Source organism: Chroicocephalus ridibundus, chromosome 2 (assembly GCF_963924245.1).
Source record: "Chroicocephalus ridibundus chromosome 2, bChrRid1.1, whole genome shotgun sequence".
NCBI lineage: Eukaryota > Metazoa > Chordata > Aves > Charadriiformes > Laridae > Chroicocephalus > Chroicocephalus ridibundus.
The window spans coordinates 163672976-163690119 of NC_086285.1; the positions used below are offsets into that span (position 1 = coordinate 163672976).

Consider the following 17144-nt stretch of genomic DNA (forward strand, 5'->3'; position numbering starts at 1 on the left):
ACGGACATTCAGCCACTGGGCAGACAGGGAGCACAAACACACCGGGTACCAAATATACTTCCTTCACAGATGAGGACAAGCTGCCTCGGCTGGCAGAAGTACCAAATAAACAAAACAAGCTGGCCATAAACTCAGGGATCTCCGTGCCTACACATTTCTTTGGGCCAGTAGATGTTTGGCTATCCCAATCAAAGAAGTTCTGCACATACTGTGGGGTCTTTTTATTTTCTCCCCTCCAATCCAGACTTGCAGAACAATTTTTCTAGGCATGACAATAATACAGATGGAGAGATGTTTTCCGACACTTTTCTGCAGAAATCAAAACATAAGAAAACAAGAACTTGCTTCAACTGCAGCATAGCTCATATTGTAAACATCATGTTTCCCATCAGACTGCTGACTCTCGCCACCTGCCACACACGAGCTGGTTTCCAAAGGCTGAATCCTGGGTCTCAAAGGCTAAATAGTGGCTGTCAGTGGGAGGACTGCAGGAAGATGGATGCAGAAACGTGTGCTTTATAGCCCCCATGTCTCTAGCCTGGCTCGATAATATTTCCTGCCATGAGCAACCCTCATTTAGATTGTAATTTCACATGATGCATTACCACTATATACAATCAATATATCATAATCACAGAAAGAGCAAATGAGAAGATGCAATGGCCATAAAAGCCATGTTCTCACTAGTGTGGCATTTTTCCTTTCAGACCACAATCCAATATTATTTGAAATTTCCCGAGCAACCAGGTAGCCACAGACTCCCTGGACAACAGCTCCACATATTCCTAATCCCATTTTCAGTATGAACCGTGACTTCTTCCTTAATACACCCATCTATCTCCTAGATCCTCTTGTCAATCTTTTTCCACTATTCCCCACAACCTGAAATTTTGTTTTGATGATAAGAGAAACACCCTCGGGTGTGACATGGAGCTACAGAGAGAAAGATCTACTTCTCCTCTGCAGTCTCATTTTGTTGTGGGGAATGGGAAGTTTGCAGACAGAATTGTTTGGAAATCAACATCTTTTTTAATGTAAATTAGTCCAGTCATGCTACTTGTTTCCCATTGTTGATCACCATTGAACATATTTTCCAAGACAGATAACCTAGTAATTTTCAGTGGCTATTCTGTATCCTCGGTTTTAACCTCCAAGTCTTAATACTTTGTCCTGCCTAATATTTGCAGTAAGAAAGTACTCCTGCTTTTGTCCTTCAGGTTATTAATGAAAATATCCAATTAAAAGAAACAGTGTGGCAGTCTCTTCATGACCCAAATTTGAAAATTCAATAAACTCAAAATTATACTTTCCATTTGTTTTGCATCCTTCCAGACAGTTGCTTTACTGCGTTATCCTCCACGAACTCACAAAGCAAAGATTATGATTTCAACTTGATAGCATTTTTCATGGCCAATGCACAAAGGAAACTCAACACAAAGGGGAAAAGCAGTAAACACTCAACAGCTTTTCTGCAGAAGGCAGCATAACACAATATCAAGGTTCCCCACAAAGACCCAACTGTATCACATCTCTTACACCCTGCGCACTCCAAAAATCAACCTTCAAGCTACAGACGGAAACAGCAAGTGGCTCCCGTTTAATTAGTCCAATGAAGGATTAGATCTTACCTTTTCTCCCTTTTCTCCTCTGCCGTAGGCTCTGCCCTAGAAATGAAAGAAGAGGAGAAAAGGTACATTTGATAGCAAGTAAGTCAAACACTAATAATACATGTTTCCTGTTTTCCATGTTCTATATCTGAGATACGTCTATCTATCCATATATATCACACGCACGTATACATATATAGACACACGAGTCACAGGACAGCTACTATAGGGAAAGTAATTTTCTTTGGGCATAATTCCTTGATAATAATTCAGTGACAAATTAAAACAGAAAACCTATCCTTAATTCTCCCACTGCAGCCAGGAAAACATCTTATTTTCTATTCAGGGCAGAGTCTGATATTACATTTCCAAAATCAAAGATGCCAACAACCCTTATTAGAATGAATTTTACATAGGGTTAAAGATTTTCTTGCCTAAAAACTCAGTCTGGCATTTGCATTAACTGCAGCTGGGGAAAGTTGTATCTTGGTCATCTGAATGTAAAAGAGTTGAGAGAGATTTGCATCTTCCTTGTGTTCAGTTGCCTCATACTGTCCCTGCTGGATGTGCAGCTGTGCTATAATCAAGTACACCCAAGTTACACATTTTAATTAGAAGGCAAATACTAAGTCAGTTATCAGCTGTATTCAGGAATGAACCCACATGTTTCTGCCCGCCCCCCCCCCCCCCCCCCCCAAGAAATGCCATTGGGTGCCAGAAAGATCAGGTTTTCCCCGGAATAAAGGCCCAGCAGAGGGAACACATTCAACAGGGCACATTGACATTGAGAGCAAATTCTCACCACAAAGAAGAATACAACTACTTGTATTTCCATCTCCTTACATAAAATCATTCTGGTGTTTTGTACTCACTGGCTCTCCTTTTTCTCCTCTGAGTCCAGGAAACCCTGGGCTGCCACTTTCTCCCTTGAAAAAAAAAGAAAGGGTGTTAGTACCACAGAGTTAATTCATTCCTTTCTTGACCGGCATAGAAATAACAGATGAGATTTCCTCTTACACCTCCATGTTGGACTCGTTCGTGAGGTGTACCACATTATTCTTTGTATTTTGCAGTCAGCTTTCCATTGCTTTGATTTTTTGGGAAGCAGTGCAAGAAGGGTTTGACTGAGACTGTGGACAACTCTGGTCCCACCAGTCTCTACTGACAAGATCCCAGCTCCTGCCATAAGTACCGGGTGTACCTCATTGCATCTATGCCGACTTGAATGCCAAGTTCTCAGATTGATTCTATATTCTAGTTTTTACATGGAAATACTGCTAGAAGCCTTCAGGGTGCACTGGCAAGGCAGAGAGCTTTCTCTTGTGAGGTACTTCAGAAGTCCTTACTTTCTATTAAGCCAGGAAGGACTTGGAAGGGTGGTTTGCATGTGACCTACAGGGTGCACACCTAAAATAGGGAAAAAATAAACCTGTCAAGATTTCAGAGCTGTTTTTAAAAAAAAATTCAAACCCCATTGTTTTCATTCATGCTAAATTTTCACGCTAACTCCTCCCTTCCCTTGCAGAACTATGCAACACACACAGAGCTGATCTCCTTCCTGGCTCCAGTGGAAGAGAGGGAAGGGAACACAGAAAAAAAAACCAACAGTTGGAAACATACAAATTACGATGGGTAGAGGAATGGAAGCTGGAGAAGCAAATACATAGGGAGGAAAAGAGAAAAATGGTCAATTAAAAACCAAACAAAACTTTCTCTCCACTTGTCTCCTAAAAAGGACAGGGGTGAAAGGGATAAAGACTCAAAGAAGATGCGCCATTTCATAAATATTAATCAGATACAGAATTAAAAGCGGTGCCAAAACAAGCAAGTGCAGAAAAAAAAATACCTGCAAAACATTTTCATATACTGCTCCACAGTCACAAAACTGGACAAAGGACCAGCTGAGGATACACCCATTACTAAGATTGGTTTAAGGCTCTGTGCAGTGCTGCCAGCAGTTCCTTCAATTCCTCTAGCACCAGGAGCTGCCAGAGAGCAGGGGGCTCTGCCCACACACCTCTACCTGTTTTCTGTCTGACTCTCACCCAAAAGGTACATACCAGAAACATGCGGTGCTGAGCCCCCCATCCATCACTAACAAACACAATCTCATCACCTATTTGTACCTTCCCACCATCTTTTGCTTGTAGGGAGTTTAGGCACCGTGGACTTCAGTGTAGACGTGGCATCACGCGGAATAAGTTTCAGACCTGGAGCAGGACCTTCCAGTACCACATGAACAATAAGTCCAATGACCCCTGTGCTCCCCAAAACCCCCCAACTGGACCACAGTGGGATTTAATTTTGTGGCTCTATTCAATTTGTCCTGATCTATGCCCCCAAAAATGTGCTTAGCTGCACCAAACACTGAAACATTTGTCGGGATCGTGCTTTCTTTTACTCAGATGAAGAAAGGCTTTTGAAAGCACAGGAACTATGAAAGTTTCTTTCTTTAACCTTTATCTTTTTTTTTTTGCCAAAAGAAAGAAACTTTGCAGAGCAAGTAGCATAGATGCAAAAACAATGTCACAGTCAATTCAAGTAGGCTGTGGCAAAATTCATAAAGTTTTTACGTAACCGTCTCTTTTAAGTCACTTGAGGGACATCAGAACTCTTTTCTAATTTTGAGGAAAAAAAAAAAATACATCGCACTAGAGCACGTCTGATACACTGGACTTCACACTCTTCCCACAGGCAGGTAAGCAATGTCATTTCTATGCTGTGGACAAAAACAGATCTCCCAGAAAAGTGATCTTCTCTAAACTCGGATCAACGGCAGTGCTGGAAGAGAGCAGAAGCCTGTTGACCACCAGCTCAGCACCCCAACCAGCCAGCCCGGCTGCCTGCAAACAACACAGCATGCAGAGCCACTACGGAAGGAAAATAAATTAGACTGGGCTGTTGCTAGCATCTAAAATTTATCAATAGGACCCAGCTTCAGGCATGTTAGCCAGTTCTTCCAGAGCTATTTCCTGCCTCACTCTTCCCCAGTACCATCCTTTACTGTATCTCCTTCCAAAACATGTACGCTGTGTCTCCGTACATTATTCCGCAGTTTGGCAGCATGGATGGTTGTGGCAGACGTGTTCATCTCTGTGGGATTTTTTTCCCTTTTTCTAACAACTGCAAGCGCTCCTGTTTTTCCCCTGCCTTTGGAGACATAAATTAGAGAGGAACAGAAACTCATTATCTTCCTATACTGGTTATACACTTCAAATAGTTCCGTTGGTCAGATGGCACCAGAAGAGAAGCCTGTCCAAACCTCCTCCCCTAAAAGGAGGAATATGCAATGGGAGCTCAGGATAGCAGAGCCTGAACATCAGTCTCTTTGTCTTCAACTCAGATAGATGACGGCCACATTCACTCTACTTCAGACCCTCAAACTGACTTTTTTTTTAAAGAAAACAGAGACAACCACGTAGCCATTATTCCTTCTTTGCATAAACAGTGAAAAAGCCACCAGCTACCACTGATCTATGGAAAACAAAACAAAAAAAAAAAAAAACAAACCCAAAAACTGTCATAGCGTAGAGAAGGAGCTTCACAGTCCTCCTGCCTTTGTCAGCCTCTCTAAAGAGCCCTGTTTTGGGGTGTTTTGTATTTTTAACACTACCATCTCTCCCTATTAGTATGCCCTGGTGGGATTCGTTTCTCAGGTGGCTCCCACCAGCTGTGCGCTGTTTTTCTGATACAGCTGAACCAGCTGCTTTCTTGGGTTCTTATATGACCATATAGTCTCTCACAGGGCATTTCTCGCTGTCAGCATGTAAAATATGTTTGGATAATGCTCAAGTACCTGCAGCCCTTGGGCCCCAGTTATTTAGGCGTAGATTTCAGATTCGCAATTCATCACAAATAGGAGATGCTCAGCAGCGATGTTGTCTATAGAGAAAATGATGAATTTTGACTGGGAGCCCTGATGTCACAGAATCACAGAATGGTTCGGGTTGGAAGGGACCTTAAAGATCACCCAGTTCCAACCCCCTGCCATGGGCAGGGACACCTCCCACCAGACCAGGCTGCTCAAAGCCCCATCCAGCCTGGCCTTGAACGCCTCCAGGGATGGGGCAGCCACAGCTTCTCTGGGCAACCTGGGCCAGTGTCTCACCACCCTCACAGTAAAGAATTTCTTCCTGATATCCAATCTAAATCTACCCTCTTCCAGTTTGAGGTCATTACCCCTCATCCTATCATTACACTCCCTGATAAAAAGTCCCTCCCCATCTTTCCTGTGGGCCCCCTTTAGGTACTGCAAGGCTGCTATAAGGTCTTCACGGAGCCTTCTCTTCTCCAGGCTGAACAACCCCAACTCTCTCAGCCTGTCCTCACAGCAGAGGTGCTCCAGCCCTTGGATCACCTCCCTCAACCTGCTGGCCACGTCACTCTGTTTCTACCTTTTTCTGACAATTTATTTCCTTATTCATTTGCTTACTCCAACCTGTCTCTTTAGTCAATGAATGCTCGGTCTTTTCTTATGCTATAGAATCATGGAATTGCCTAAGTTGGAAGGGACCTTTCAGATCATCTAGTCCAACCATCAACCGAACTCTGACAAAAAACATCATTAAACCATATCTCTAAACACTATGTCTACCCATCTTTTAAATACCTCCAGGGATGGCGATTCCACCACTTCCACGTGCAGCCTGTTCCAATGCTTGACAACCCTTTCAGTGAAGAAATTTTTCCTAATACCCAGTCTAAACCTCCCCTGCCACAACTTGAGGCTGTTTCCTCTTGTTTTATCACCTGTTACTTGGGAGACGAGACCGACCCCCTGCTCTCTACACCCTCCTTTCAGGTAGTTGTAGAGAGCGATAAGGTCTCCCCTCAGCCTCCTGTTCTCTAGATTGTACTCACTTGGCATGTTTCAATCAAACTTAAGACCATAGTAGAGATATTATGAAACTAGGTTTTTTAGTGTTTCTTGAAGCCCTAGCTCTTGGATTGAAGTAGCAAATGGAAATCTTTGATATTCGTTACCTTAGAAAAGGTTTACAGCCCTTCTCATTACACAACAGCAAAGCTTTGAAACACAGCTCTTGCACCTTAGAAACGAGGAGCCAAGTTGAATGATCCTAAAACATATTACAACGACATAATGCAGAAGCAACCCCTTTTTTTTTTTTTTTTAATGGGACCTTACTCTTTCCCCAGTAAAGTACCAGGTGGTGATATTAAGGAGTTGGAAATAGCCTTCACTTTCCTCCCCATGGCCAGCATTTTAGCCTGGGTTGCTCAATAATGTTGCAGAGAGAGAGGGAGGAAGAGAGAGATATTAGTTCCTGCACACAGAGCAGGGACTGTGACAAGCCAGTCCTCGGCAATTGCGATGCAAGAACTGCTGTCAAGGATGGTAGACGTTATTTAATCACAACATCTTTCCAAGTCAGGAGCAAAATCTATTACTTGCCTTATTTAGCAGATAGAGAAGCTAAGTCATTTGTTTCAAATCATCCCATTTGTACCAAATTGTTTTCAGAGCCTGGATTTAAATGGCGTCATCCCCAGTTCCCTGAGACGGTGACACAGTCCTACCCTGGCTGTACACAAGTCTCGGATCACTACAGCCAGGGAAAAGTCACACACATCTGCAGAGCTCTTCAGCAACCCACCTGCGGAGTAGGACAGCCATTTCGGGATCTGTTACAGAAAACCCGCTGATGCTGTGCTTAGGTATACACTATTTTATATTCAACTAGTACCTCCTGCACCCCAGCAGTGTGCCATGTTACATAGTATGGACATCCTCACCAGCGCATAAACCTTGTCAAAGCAATGAAAGACAACAGGATATTGCTGCAGGGTGCTTTTATTATTATCATCATCGTCCTTCTGCAACCTCCTCACAACAGTCATGGCTCTGCCATTCTTCAAAACAGCCCATCATCATTTCAGCTGTCACAGATTAAAATAGAAAGTTGCTATTTATATACACGTGGAAGCATAAGGAAACATTTTCTGCAGTTTCAGTCAGGCAAATCTGAGCATTAATGCACCCGTGTTCTTTCATGCCAGCAGAAAACATACTCCAAAACACATTTCCTCGTCATCCAAAACTTCTCCCGGCAGACAGCAGACCAAGTCTTGCCAAACACTTTGCTGAGGATGTCTGACCTTCCAAGAACCAGAGATTTCTCCTTCCCCTCCGCACGCTGTTTCGTAATAACTGAGTAACCTTTGGTGGGGTGCAATTTGTTTATTCACCAAACAGGTATAAATTCAGTGACTGAATTTGTGGAAGCGATTCAGATGGATATAGTTTTGAATACAAATTGTTCAAATTTGAATACAAATTGAGTGTGACCGGGATGCTGCTACCTAACCTATGGGTATCTAGTACGGCTAAGCAAGGCACAGCGCAGAAGCAGCACATGGTTTTCCAGGTGACTTACCATAAAAGCTGTGCATGACCTAGTGAATAACACTGACTTGCAAAAATGCCAGCTTAGAAGCTCCAGGAAAAAATTTTGGAACACAGTTACTCTAAGAATGACACAAAGCAGCAACAGAGAAACTCAAATGAAAGCGTAAAGGAAAGATACAAGACGACCAGTGTCTCCTGCAGTTCCAGGATTATCCAAAACTATTGAACTCAGTCATATGCCAAATTGACTCTCATTTCTCAAAATCTTAAACTCCTCAACTTACTCTGAAACTGTTTTGTTGTTGTTTTTATTAAACAAATGAACTAAACACAAACTACTGACCTTTTGACCTTTAGGACCTTCAGGACCAGTTGGACCTCTCTCCCCCTAAGACAGAAAACCACATGATTAGTCAGACTGATCATCTCATTATATAACAAACCGAGGGACCCAATCCTACAACAATTGAGGACAACAAAAGTGTTTTCAGGTTTTAGTGGAGAACACAGTAAAACTGGCATGCCCTCCAGAGCAATGACAATGAAGCTGGCTTCTCAGAGGACTCAGTCACAGGCAATATAAGCAAGTACACTGCTTTTAAAAGTTTTGAGATTTTTTTCAATGTGGCTATATTTACCTCCAGCATCTCTTCCTCTTTGTTTGAAAAAAGGATGCACACCACTGGGCTGGGTAAGAATAACTGCTTTGTTTTCAAGGTTATTACCAGGACTACCAGCATGATCAAAATCACTGAATTAGGTAAAGAGAAAACACCTGGGAAGACTGCCATTACCTCTGCAGACATCCCACCTGTGGATAACGCATGCCTGGCTCTTTCTCCACCTCTAGGTCCTAAAGTGCTTCACAAACCAATACAGCCCTTCTTACAACCCACTTGCACGGTGTCATACCCCTATTTCCAAAGCTATCCAGCATAGCTCAAATGAAACACACTCATCTCAACACTCACCTTTTGTCCAGCAGGACAGGAGCAGTTGAAAGTCTTGAGGTGGCCAACTTGCTCGTTGCCAACAGTTGGCCTCACTTCCAGGGGAGGTGGTTCCGTCAGGACCGTGACCTGGCACTACACCCAAACACCCAAGGTCACGACAAAGCCTTCAATGCTAGAAAGGTTCCTCTTCCACCCCCTCTAGAGAAACTGCACAGGCATTACTGGATAACGCACAGCTAAAACAGTCCTAGTGAGGAACGAAATCCCACAAAAGCCATTCATTCAAGGAATAGGGAAAAACGTGGCAAAATGAACAATGAATCTCTTTAACCAAGATTGAGGGGAGAAGAGCGAAAGGAGGGTGGAAGTTTCTAACAAGAGTTGGGCACAGGAAACTAAGCAGCAACTGGCACCGGTTTAGCTCTTCCCAAATAAAACCAGCAGGAAAGATGTTGAATATTTCATGCTGCTTTTCTGTTATTCCATCATCACTTCAGGGTTTTGTTTCCCCTGACAGTTTGACAAGGAAAGAGCAACTTGGAAACTTCAAATTCCTCATACTCATCCCTCGGCAGTGGTCCCCTCCTGGCGCTGATACATTGCCAAATGCCTACTTAGGTTTCATTCACCGTCATTAAAAAAAATTATAATCCCACACTGTCATATATTCCCTGATTTATGTAATAGATTTCAACGAAGAGTGTTCATGTGAAAATGAACAAATGACAAAAAGAAGCTTACAGGTCCAGAGGGAATGTCACAGCAGGTCTCCAGCTCAGCATGCCGAGAATCACAGTAAATAACCATCCGCTGAAGATCAAACTGGAAGACAAAGTGAGGCAATAGTCTCAGAGACACTGAATTATTAAAGACCACATATCCTTTTGCTTGGATACAAATAGTGCAGACGAATACAAACAAAAACCAGATGGGGCTAACTTCATAGTGATTCTATGGATCCTGTAGTCAATATCTCTCTCGCCATAATGGACCAATATCTCAGCGTGCTCCAAGAGTGCTGATCTAATGAGACCCTGACTATGCCTATTAAAATTCTGGTGCAGGTTTTCATGCAAATAAGGAGGCATGTTAATCCCCATGTCCTGGCCAAATTTCTGTCTGAAAAGACATACACTGACCACCTCTATCCTTCCCAGAAATTCATCTAGACATAAAGTTTGTTTTTTTCCCTGTTGTGCCTTGTATCTTCTGACCATTTACCCCTGCAGGAGAAATGCTATTAGCACATTTAATATGCACATTCTATCCATTTTGCACAGCACAGAAAAATTTGACAAGTTTCAAAACACCAAATAATCATGGGTAAGTTATACTAGGTTAACACTGCTACTGGACAATCAGGTCCAACCTGCAGGTCTCAGCTTTGGTTCAATTAAAGCAATAGTCATTTCATATCAGGTATCTTTTCTGAGGAACTGAGAATATTTCATGAGTCTCCTGAGTTAACAAGCTTTCTTTTTTTCCCCCATCTTTTCCTATCACATGTGGAAACATTCATAATGCCAAGATCAAATAGCAAAAGACTTTTATGTGTGTAGTTCGGTACTCAGTTTGATGGAATTTGTGGATGATTTTGTCTCTGATTTTAACTATAGCACATTCTGGGACTAGACAGAAAGATGAAATGGATTTCTCATTTTTAACCCCTATTACAGAGGTACTGACAGTCTCACATAAAAAGACAGCAAGTCTCGCACATGATGAGATGCCAATCTCTCTTAGCTATGTAATACAGGTAATGTTTCAGTGATGCTACTTCAGAAAAAGGGTCAATTACAACCTAATCCCCCAAACCTCATTCACATCCTGCAAACCCAATGCTGAACATTACCCCAGCTCTAATTGGCACACCCAGTACTTACATCAATGGGGACACTATCATACAAGCGTTTGCCAATCACAGTCTTTCCTTGAATGTCAATATTTTCCCTGTCTTCAATGGGCAGCATCTGCACCAGTCTGCAGTCTATGTAAAGCGAGACAGCCTTTGACTGGATGCTGAGGGCAATTTTGTGCCAGCTGCGGTCAAAAAGATCACTGACTCGTGCATTTCGGAAGACCACTCTCACAGCATCCTTGGTGAGCCCAACGGCATTGTACTCCACAGCTTTGTTCTCTCCGTCCAGTCGGATTGAGACCTACAAGCAGAAAGAAATTACTTTGTTAGTAAAGTACCAAGCCTTCTCCTTCCTCCTGCTTGCCTTCCATTGCGACTGACACCCCAAAGTCGGGGAGGGTACAACACGGGGTGAGAAGCCCAAGGAAAGAGCAGAGGACGGTGTTGTGTGAGACGTGAAGTTGGACAGGGATCCTACACCTGTTCTAGTAAATAAGATGGGGCAGGGCACAGGTTTGGGTGCGGACCCATGACCATCTAAAGACTTCTCTTGAGTACAATCCTTGGCATGGTTTCAGCACATGCCACCTTGATGCCTCCCAGGCAATGCTTGGACATGGCTGGGTGGTAGCACACCACAGGCATCTACCCACTGGCAGAGACAAAGCTGAGACTGTTTTGGGTCCCTCTATCCTGTGCAGTCCTCCACCCCTTGTGTCCAGTTCTGTCCTCTTTAGTACTCATCACATGTCCTAAACCATGCCATAGGGCATGGACAAATCCCTCATTGCCTGGTATGAAACCAGTCTGCTGAGCACTGCCCCACACTTTATTTCAGAGGCTTCGAACAGAAAACTGAAACTCACAATAACGATTATGCCTTAGGCTCAGAGGAGACCTTAAGACCATGTATTACACAGTGTGGACGCAGTCAGGCCATGCCACATAAAGTCAGTGCCGAAGACTGGTTCCTGGCCTAACCCACTTAATTAGAAATAGAAGAGATGATGCCTAGGAATACAGGAAAGTTAGAAGGGTTTAAGGACAGACAGCCTCAAATATCTTCCTGTCTGACTAAAATAGTCCAGCATAACACACAAGAAATGTAATACACAGTTTCAAGCTGTGGAGTGGGCAAAAATAGGCTTTTGAAGACATTATACTTATAGTTCATTTACAAATAGATTTCTTCTTTTACCGAAGTCAGACAGTTACCCTCAAGCAGCAGGGAATGGAGCCAAGTGCAGAGCCAGGGGAGCAAAAAGTGCATCCATGAGCTGCAGAGCTGGAAGGACTTCAGCCATGTCGGCACCAAGACGTGTCTGACGTGAGCAGCCCAGGGTAGGCTGACTCCAGATCTGACCCAGCATCTCCATGCAGCTGAGCACCGTGCTGGCTGGAAATGCCAGGTCAGATCAGTGTTAGCTCAGAAGTGTCTACAGCCTGTAAGCTATTCAGGTCTACAATGTCATGGCCAAACCACTACTGTGATTCTACCCTTCTACTCTGCTCTGGTGAGACTCCATCTAGAGTACTGTGTCCAGCTCTGGAGCCCTCAGCACAAGAAGGACATGGACCTGTTGGAACAGGTCCAGTGGAGGGCCACGAAGATGATCAGAGGGCTGGAGCACCTCTGCTATGAGGACAGGCTGAGAGAGTTGGGGTTATTCAGCCCGGAGAAAAGAAGACTCCACGGAGAGCTTATAGCGGCCTTCCAGTACCTAAAGGGCGCTCACAGGAAGGATGGGCAGGGAGTCTTTATCAGGGAGTGTAATGATAGGATGAGGGGTAACAGTTTCAAACTGAAAGAAGGTAGATTTAGATTAGATATTAGGAAGAAATTCTTTACTGTGAGGGTGGTGAGACACTTGAAAAGGTTGCCCAGGGAAATTGGGGATGCCCCATCCCTGGAGGTTTTCAAGGCCAGGCTGGATGGGGCTTTGAGCAACCTGGTGGGAGGTGTCCCTGCCCATGGCAGAGGGTTGGAACAAGATGATCTTTAAGGTCCCTTCCAACCCAAACCATTCTATGATTCTATGATTCTATATACACATTCTCACTCTGCAGGAATTAGGAATGCAGGTAGCACAGTAAATCATGTCTCATTTAACAAAATGCAGCTGATAATAATTTTCATATGCAACTTTTACCATTGTCTGAAACTCAGTTAGCTAAGTCCTCACACTGCACCTATCCTTCACTGTGGGTTCCCAAAACCCTTTCAAATACCAGTCCCAAAGCAGTAATACTGTGTTACGTGGCAATGCCGGCAGCCTGGCTTAGATGGGTCATGGGTAATGCCATCAGCACCATGTTTGTACTGAGCAGAAAAACATACACCCCATCCAAATCCCTTCTCAAGCTCACTCAAACCCCTAAACTAGAGCATGCTGCTAAGATCATGCTTTATAGGGACAGCTTTTTATTACACTATTATCGTATTTTTCTTCTGAGAAGCAGAGAGCACTTGACAAAAATTATTAGACCTAATTCTAGAGCAGCCAGGACTCAGGGTTATGGAGCAATAGCAGGTGTTACATCCACATCCTAAGTAGGGAACCCATAATACCTTTGCATGGTATCTAGAAGTCTGTGGAAAAACTTGGCGTAGCTCACTGCTCTGTGGTACATCTGTCTATCATTTTCCAAACAGGCAAAATATTTTCCCTGAGCAGAACTACCCGAACAAAACAACCAAAAGCCCAAAAGTGGTTTCAAGAGCGAGGATGGTATATTTTTCTCCCCCTTTCCAACTAATACATCTATCTGCATGCTAACAACCATCAAGGTCTATGCAAACTTTGCTCCAGGGTTTGAATTAAAGGTAAAGGATTTTTGGCAAAACAAACTGAAAGACAGGCAAAGGCATTTTTACTAGTCCACAAGGAAAAAGGAGTAGGAGGTTAAGGCAAGAAAGTTAGTTTGTGCAACAAAAGAGAAACAAGGCTGCTCTTGCTGGCTGCAAAGGGCCTCATACCTGTGGTATGCCGTACTTGTCAATAATCTGCCAAATATACCAGTCTTCTTTCCTGGAAGCCTTCCGGAATTTGAAAGTAGTTACAAAGGCATATTCATCAGGCAGACCTTGTGGAAATACATCCCTGGCACGGGGAGGGAAAAAGACAGCCATGTATCAGGTTTAGCGGTGAAAAGCAGAGCTTCTAAAACTCTCTGCATATCCCAGCAATACTTCACAAAAGTATCACATAGTGCCTACAAAACCTGCCGAATTTGGCAGTCTGCAGAGATATCAACATGAGCTTCTTGTCCTCCAGGTCGTTTTGTCCTTGAGGAGCCCTTTTTGGAACAACAGTGAAGCTTTCAAATTAAATAAGAAACAGTGAAAATCTGCAGTCTTCACGTCAATCTGCATGTCAAAGCTGCATCTATCATGTCAATCCAGTTGTTTTTCACCTGATGCTTCAGTTCGTGCAACCTGTAAACCGTTCTGTTGTTCTCTAGATGCACTGGAGAGTGGAGACATCTGACAATGGGCAGCCACACCTGAAACTCTCTATAAATCTACGGTTATATCAATAAATATTGTATTATTTGCCCCAAAACAGGCACTACACCTCATGCCTGCCTAGAAAGATGTTCCTTGGCTCATGGCCTGTGAGAACAGAAGAACCTTCTCAAATCAAACATTACAAATACATTAGGCAGAAGTTTGCTCAGTGTGACACCATGATCCATGCATAAGTCTGAGGTAAAAAAAAACCTGTTTGACTCAGCCCAACATAAAAACATACCATAACATGAGCATGCAGGGCTGGACAGAAGGGATAACTAACCCAGTATTCTTATATTTTTGTCACTATCTATTACTGGATGCCTAAGAATAAGAATGAACAGAAAAAACATATTCCCCCTCCCTCCAACTACAATTTCTACATGAATAACTTTTTATGGATTTATCTTGTATGGGCTTCTCCACTCTCCCCTTGAGCTCAGGTAAATTTATTACTTCCACAACACCCTTTGGCAAGGAATCACACAGCTCTGGCACCCACTGTATAACGAGCCTCCTCTTGTTTGTTCAGGATCTAGCTCAGTTCTTATGAGGGACAACACAATGAACCTATTCTTTTTCTATTTTTTATGCCATTCATGAGTTTGCAAACTTTGCTTATAATGCCTCTAAGCCATCTCTTTTTCCAGCTGAAGAGTCCCAGTTAACTTCATTGTTCCTCATGCCCAAGCCAGCCCGCTCCTCTGATCATTCCTAAATAGGCCCTTCCTAAATATCACGTCTTTGCTTCCGGACATCTGAGCAGTCAAGCATAAGCACCCATTAGAAAACAAAACACAAGGGCAGCAATTATTAAAGAGCGAAGCAACAAAAACAGATTCTCTTAAGGAATATTTGTCATAGTCCATCACTATGCAGAAACGGGCACAGTTAAAGGCACAGAAAACTCGAGGCTCTTAATAGTGTTTCAAGCAAAAATCCTCAAAATTCCCCAAATGCTTTGTTTTGCAATTACAGTAAAGGTTGAAGGCCAGTCTTTCCTAATGCCAAAATATTCAGTCATTTTTTTATCTGTGCTTTGAATTTCCTATCCTTTTAGCCAAGTTAAAAATTCTGAACTCTGTGGTTTCATCAACTACAGTAGCTTTTGCCATATAAAATGCCCATGGTTTACAGTGCCTAATATAATAATATATAATATAATATTATATTATTATGCCCATTTTATATGGTATATAAAATGCTGTATGCACCATTATAAGCTGTTCTTCCCACTGGGGACACAGGCGCTCTCTGAAGTCTTCCAGCACAAGAGAAAACTGAACAGGGCTCTCACTAGCTCCTTTACAAAATCATTCCTTTAGGAGAGCGGACAAGGCTGTGTCACTTCTTGGTACTAGTTATTCACAAACTAGCCCTGCCTGGTCACAGAACCACCTCAGCCCAGCACCCATCTCTTCCATGGCTCACATTCCCTCCCTTCCTGACAAAACAAGAAGTGTGTCGGTTGTCACTCTTGTGTCGGAGTTGCCATGGAAAATACAACTGGCATGACTGGGGCACTGAAAGTCTCCGGGATGTTTGGCAAGAGAGAGTTGGGTCAGTCACATCAGCCCTCCCAACAGGGCACCCCGCTAGGTCTCCTTCATCGTTGACATGCCTTAGTGAAAATTTCCTGCCAAATGGCTTTGTACACTCACTGCGTCCAAGTTTGTCAGAGAAGACAATGCATGTTTCAGCTTTTAACATCCACCCCCTCAAGAAACTTCATCAAGGTGGTACTGTTGATAGTTGAAAAGGCGTTGCTTGTGGCTACATCCTCTTGAACAAAAACCACAGATGTTTCTACATGAGAGTGCTGCTGGTGGGGGCATCTCCCTGTGGCTCATCTCCTCAAACTATGTCATTTCAGCATACATGCCTAGTACATCTACCTTCACTCACTCACCACCACCTATCTTCACCATCACAACTGGGTTTAATGAGTTCCCTCTCTGTCCTGCCTTTGGGATTCTTATTCACATTTTGGACACACACAGTGGCCAATACAGGGTATTGAACTACTCACCCAGACACAGCCTATCACCAACTCTAGCCTCCTACTGAATGAAAAGCAAGCAGAGAAATGGTTCCTCAGTTAATCCAGCGGTGACACAAGGTAGCGGAGTTACAGCTCTGGGGGTACTTTGCTCTCCTTCTGATCCATAGCAAGTTTGCTATCATCGCATCAATGGCAGCAGGACACATGCCTTCAATGCTGCCTTTACTAATAGTTTTTTGACTCTGCATATACAGGTGTGCTTCATTCCAAGTACAAATTAAAGGCAGTGGCTGTGACTGTGTCATCACTGCTTTGCTAAGCAGGGAGGTGGAGGAGCATGTGGTTGAAATTAACCCCCCAAGATATCACTTTGAGCCTTGGGCCTGACAACCTACAACTAAATCTGGAAGAGCCAACTGCTAGCCTCTGTGCTAAGACACCTCTGAGCTGGGGACAGGAATATCACCATGCGAGATTAAATTCAAAGAAGGTTTTCAGATGCTTAATGCCCACAGAAATAACTAGGAGTTAGGTACCTAAATATCCTTGTGAGTCTGGCCACACCTCATCACACAGAAGCTGACAAATGACCCATCAGGTAGATTTAAACTGATAGAAAGCTATAATGACCTATTACCTGTCACCCTCAACTGATTTTTAAAGGTTTCGAAGAACTGGCTGCAAGTTCCCAGCAGAGAAAGGATTCATGCCAAAAGCAAATCTAAAGACACTCTCATTGCTCTGAAGATATGATAAAAGCTGTTTCTGAAGTTCTTGGTCCCTGCATCTTGTACAGAGTTGCATTACTGCATAAATAACAAAAACTCTCTTTATGAGTTTTCATTT

General features: G+C 43.3%; 1 protein-coding gene across 1 annotated transcript in view; it reads right to left on the minus strand.

Moving 5' to 3' along the window:
- COL22A1 (collagen type XXII alpha 1 chain) overlaps positions 1–17144 on the minus strand; it is a 244803-nt gene that overhangs the window by 135546 nt on the left and 92113 nt on the right. The window contains exons 6-12 of the mRNA XM_063327586.1: positions 13763–13886; positions 10811–11086; positions 9669–9749; positions 8946–9059; positions 8318–8362; positions 2480–2533; positions 1629–1664 (exon numbers count right to left, since the gene is read on the minus strand). Coding sequence (XP_063183656.1) covers positions 1629–1664; positions 2480–2533; positions 8318–8362; positions 8946–9059; positions 9669–9749; positions 10811–11086; positions 13763–13886 — 730 coding nt within the window. The remainder of the gene's footprint in view (positions 1–1628; positions 1665–2479; positions 2534–8317; positions 8363–8945; positions 9060–9668; positions 9750–10810; positions 11087–13762; positions 13887–17144) is intronic.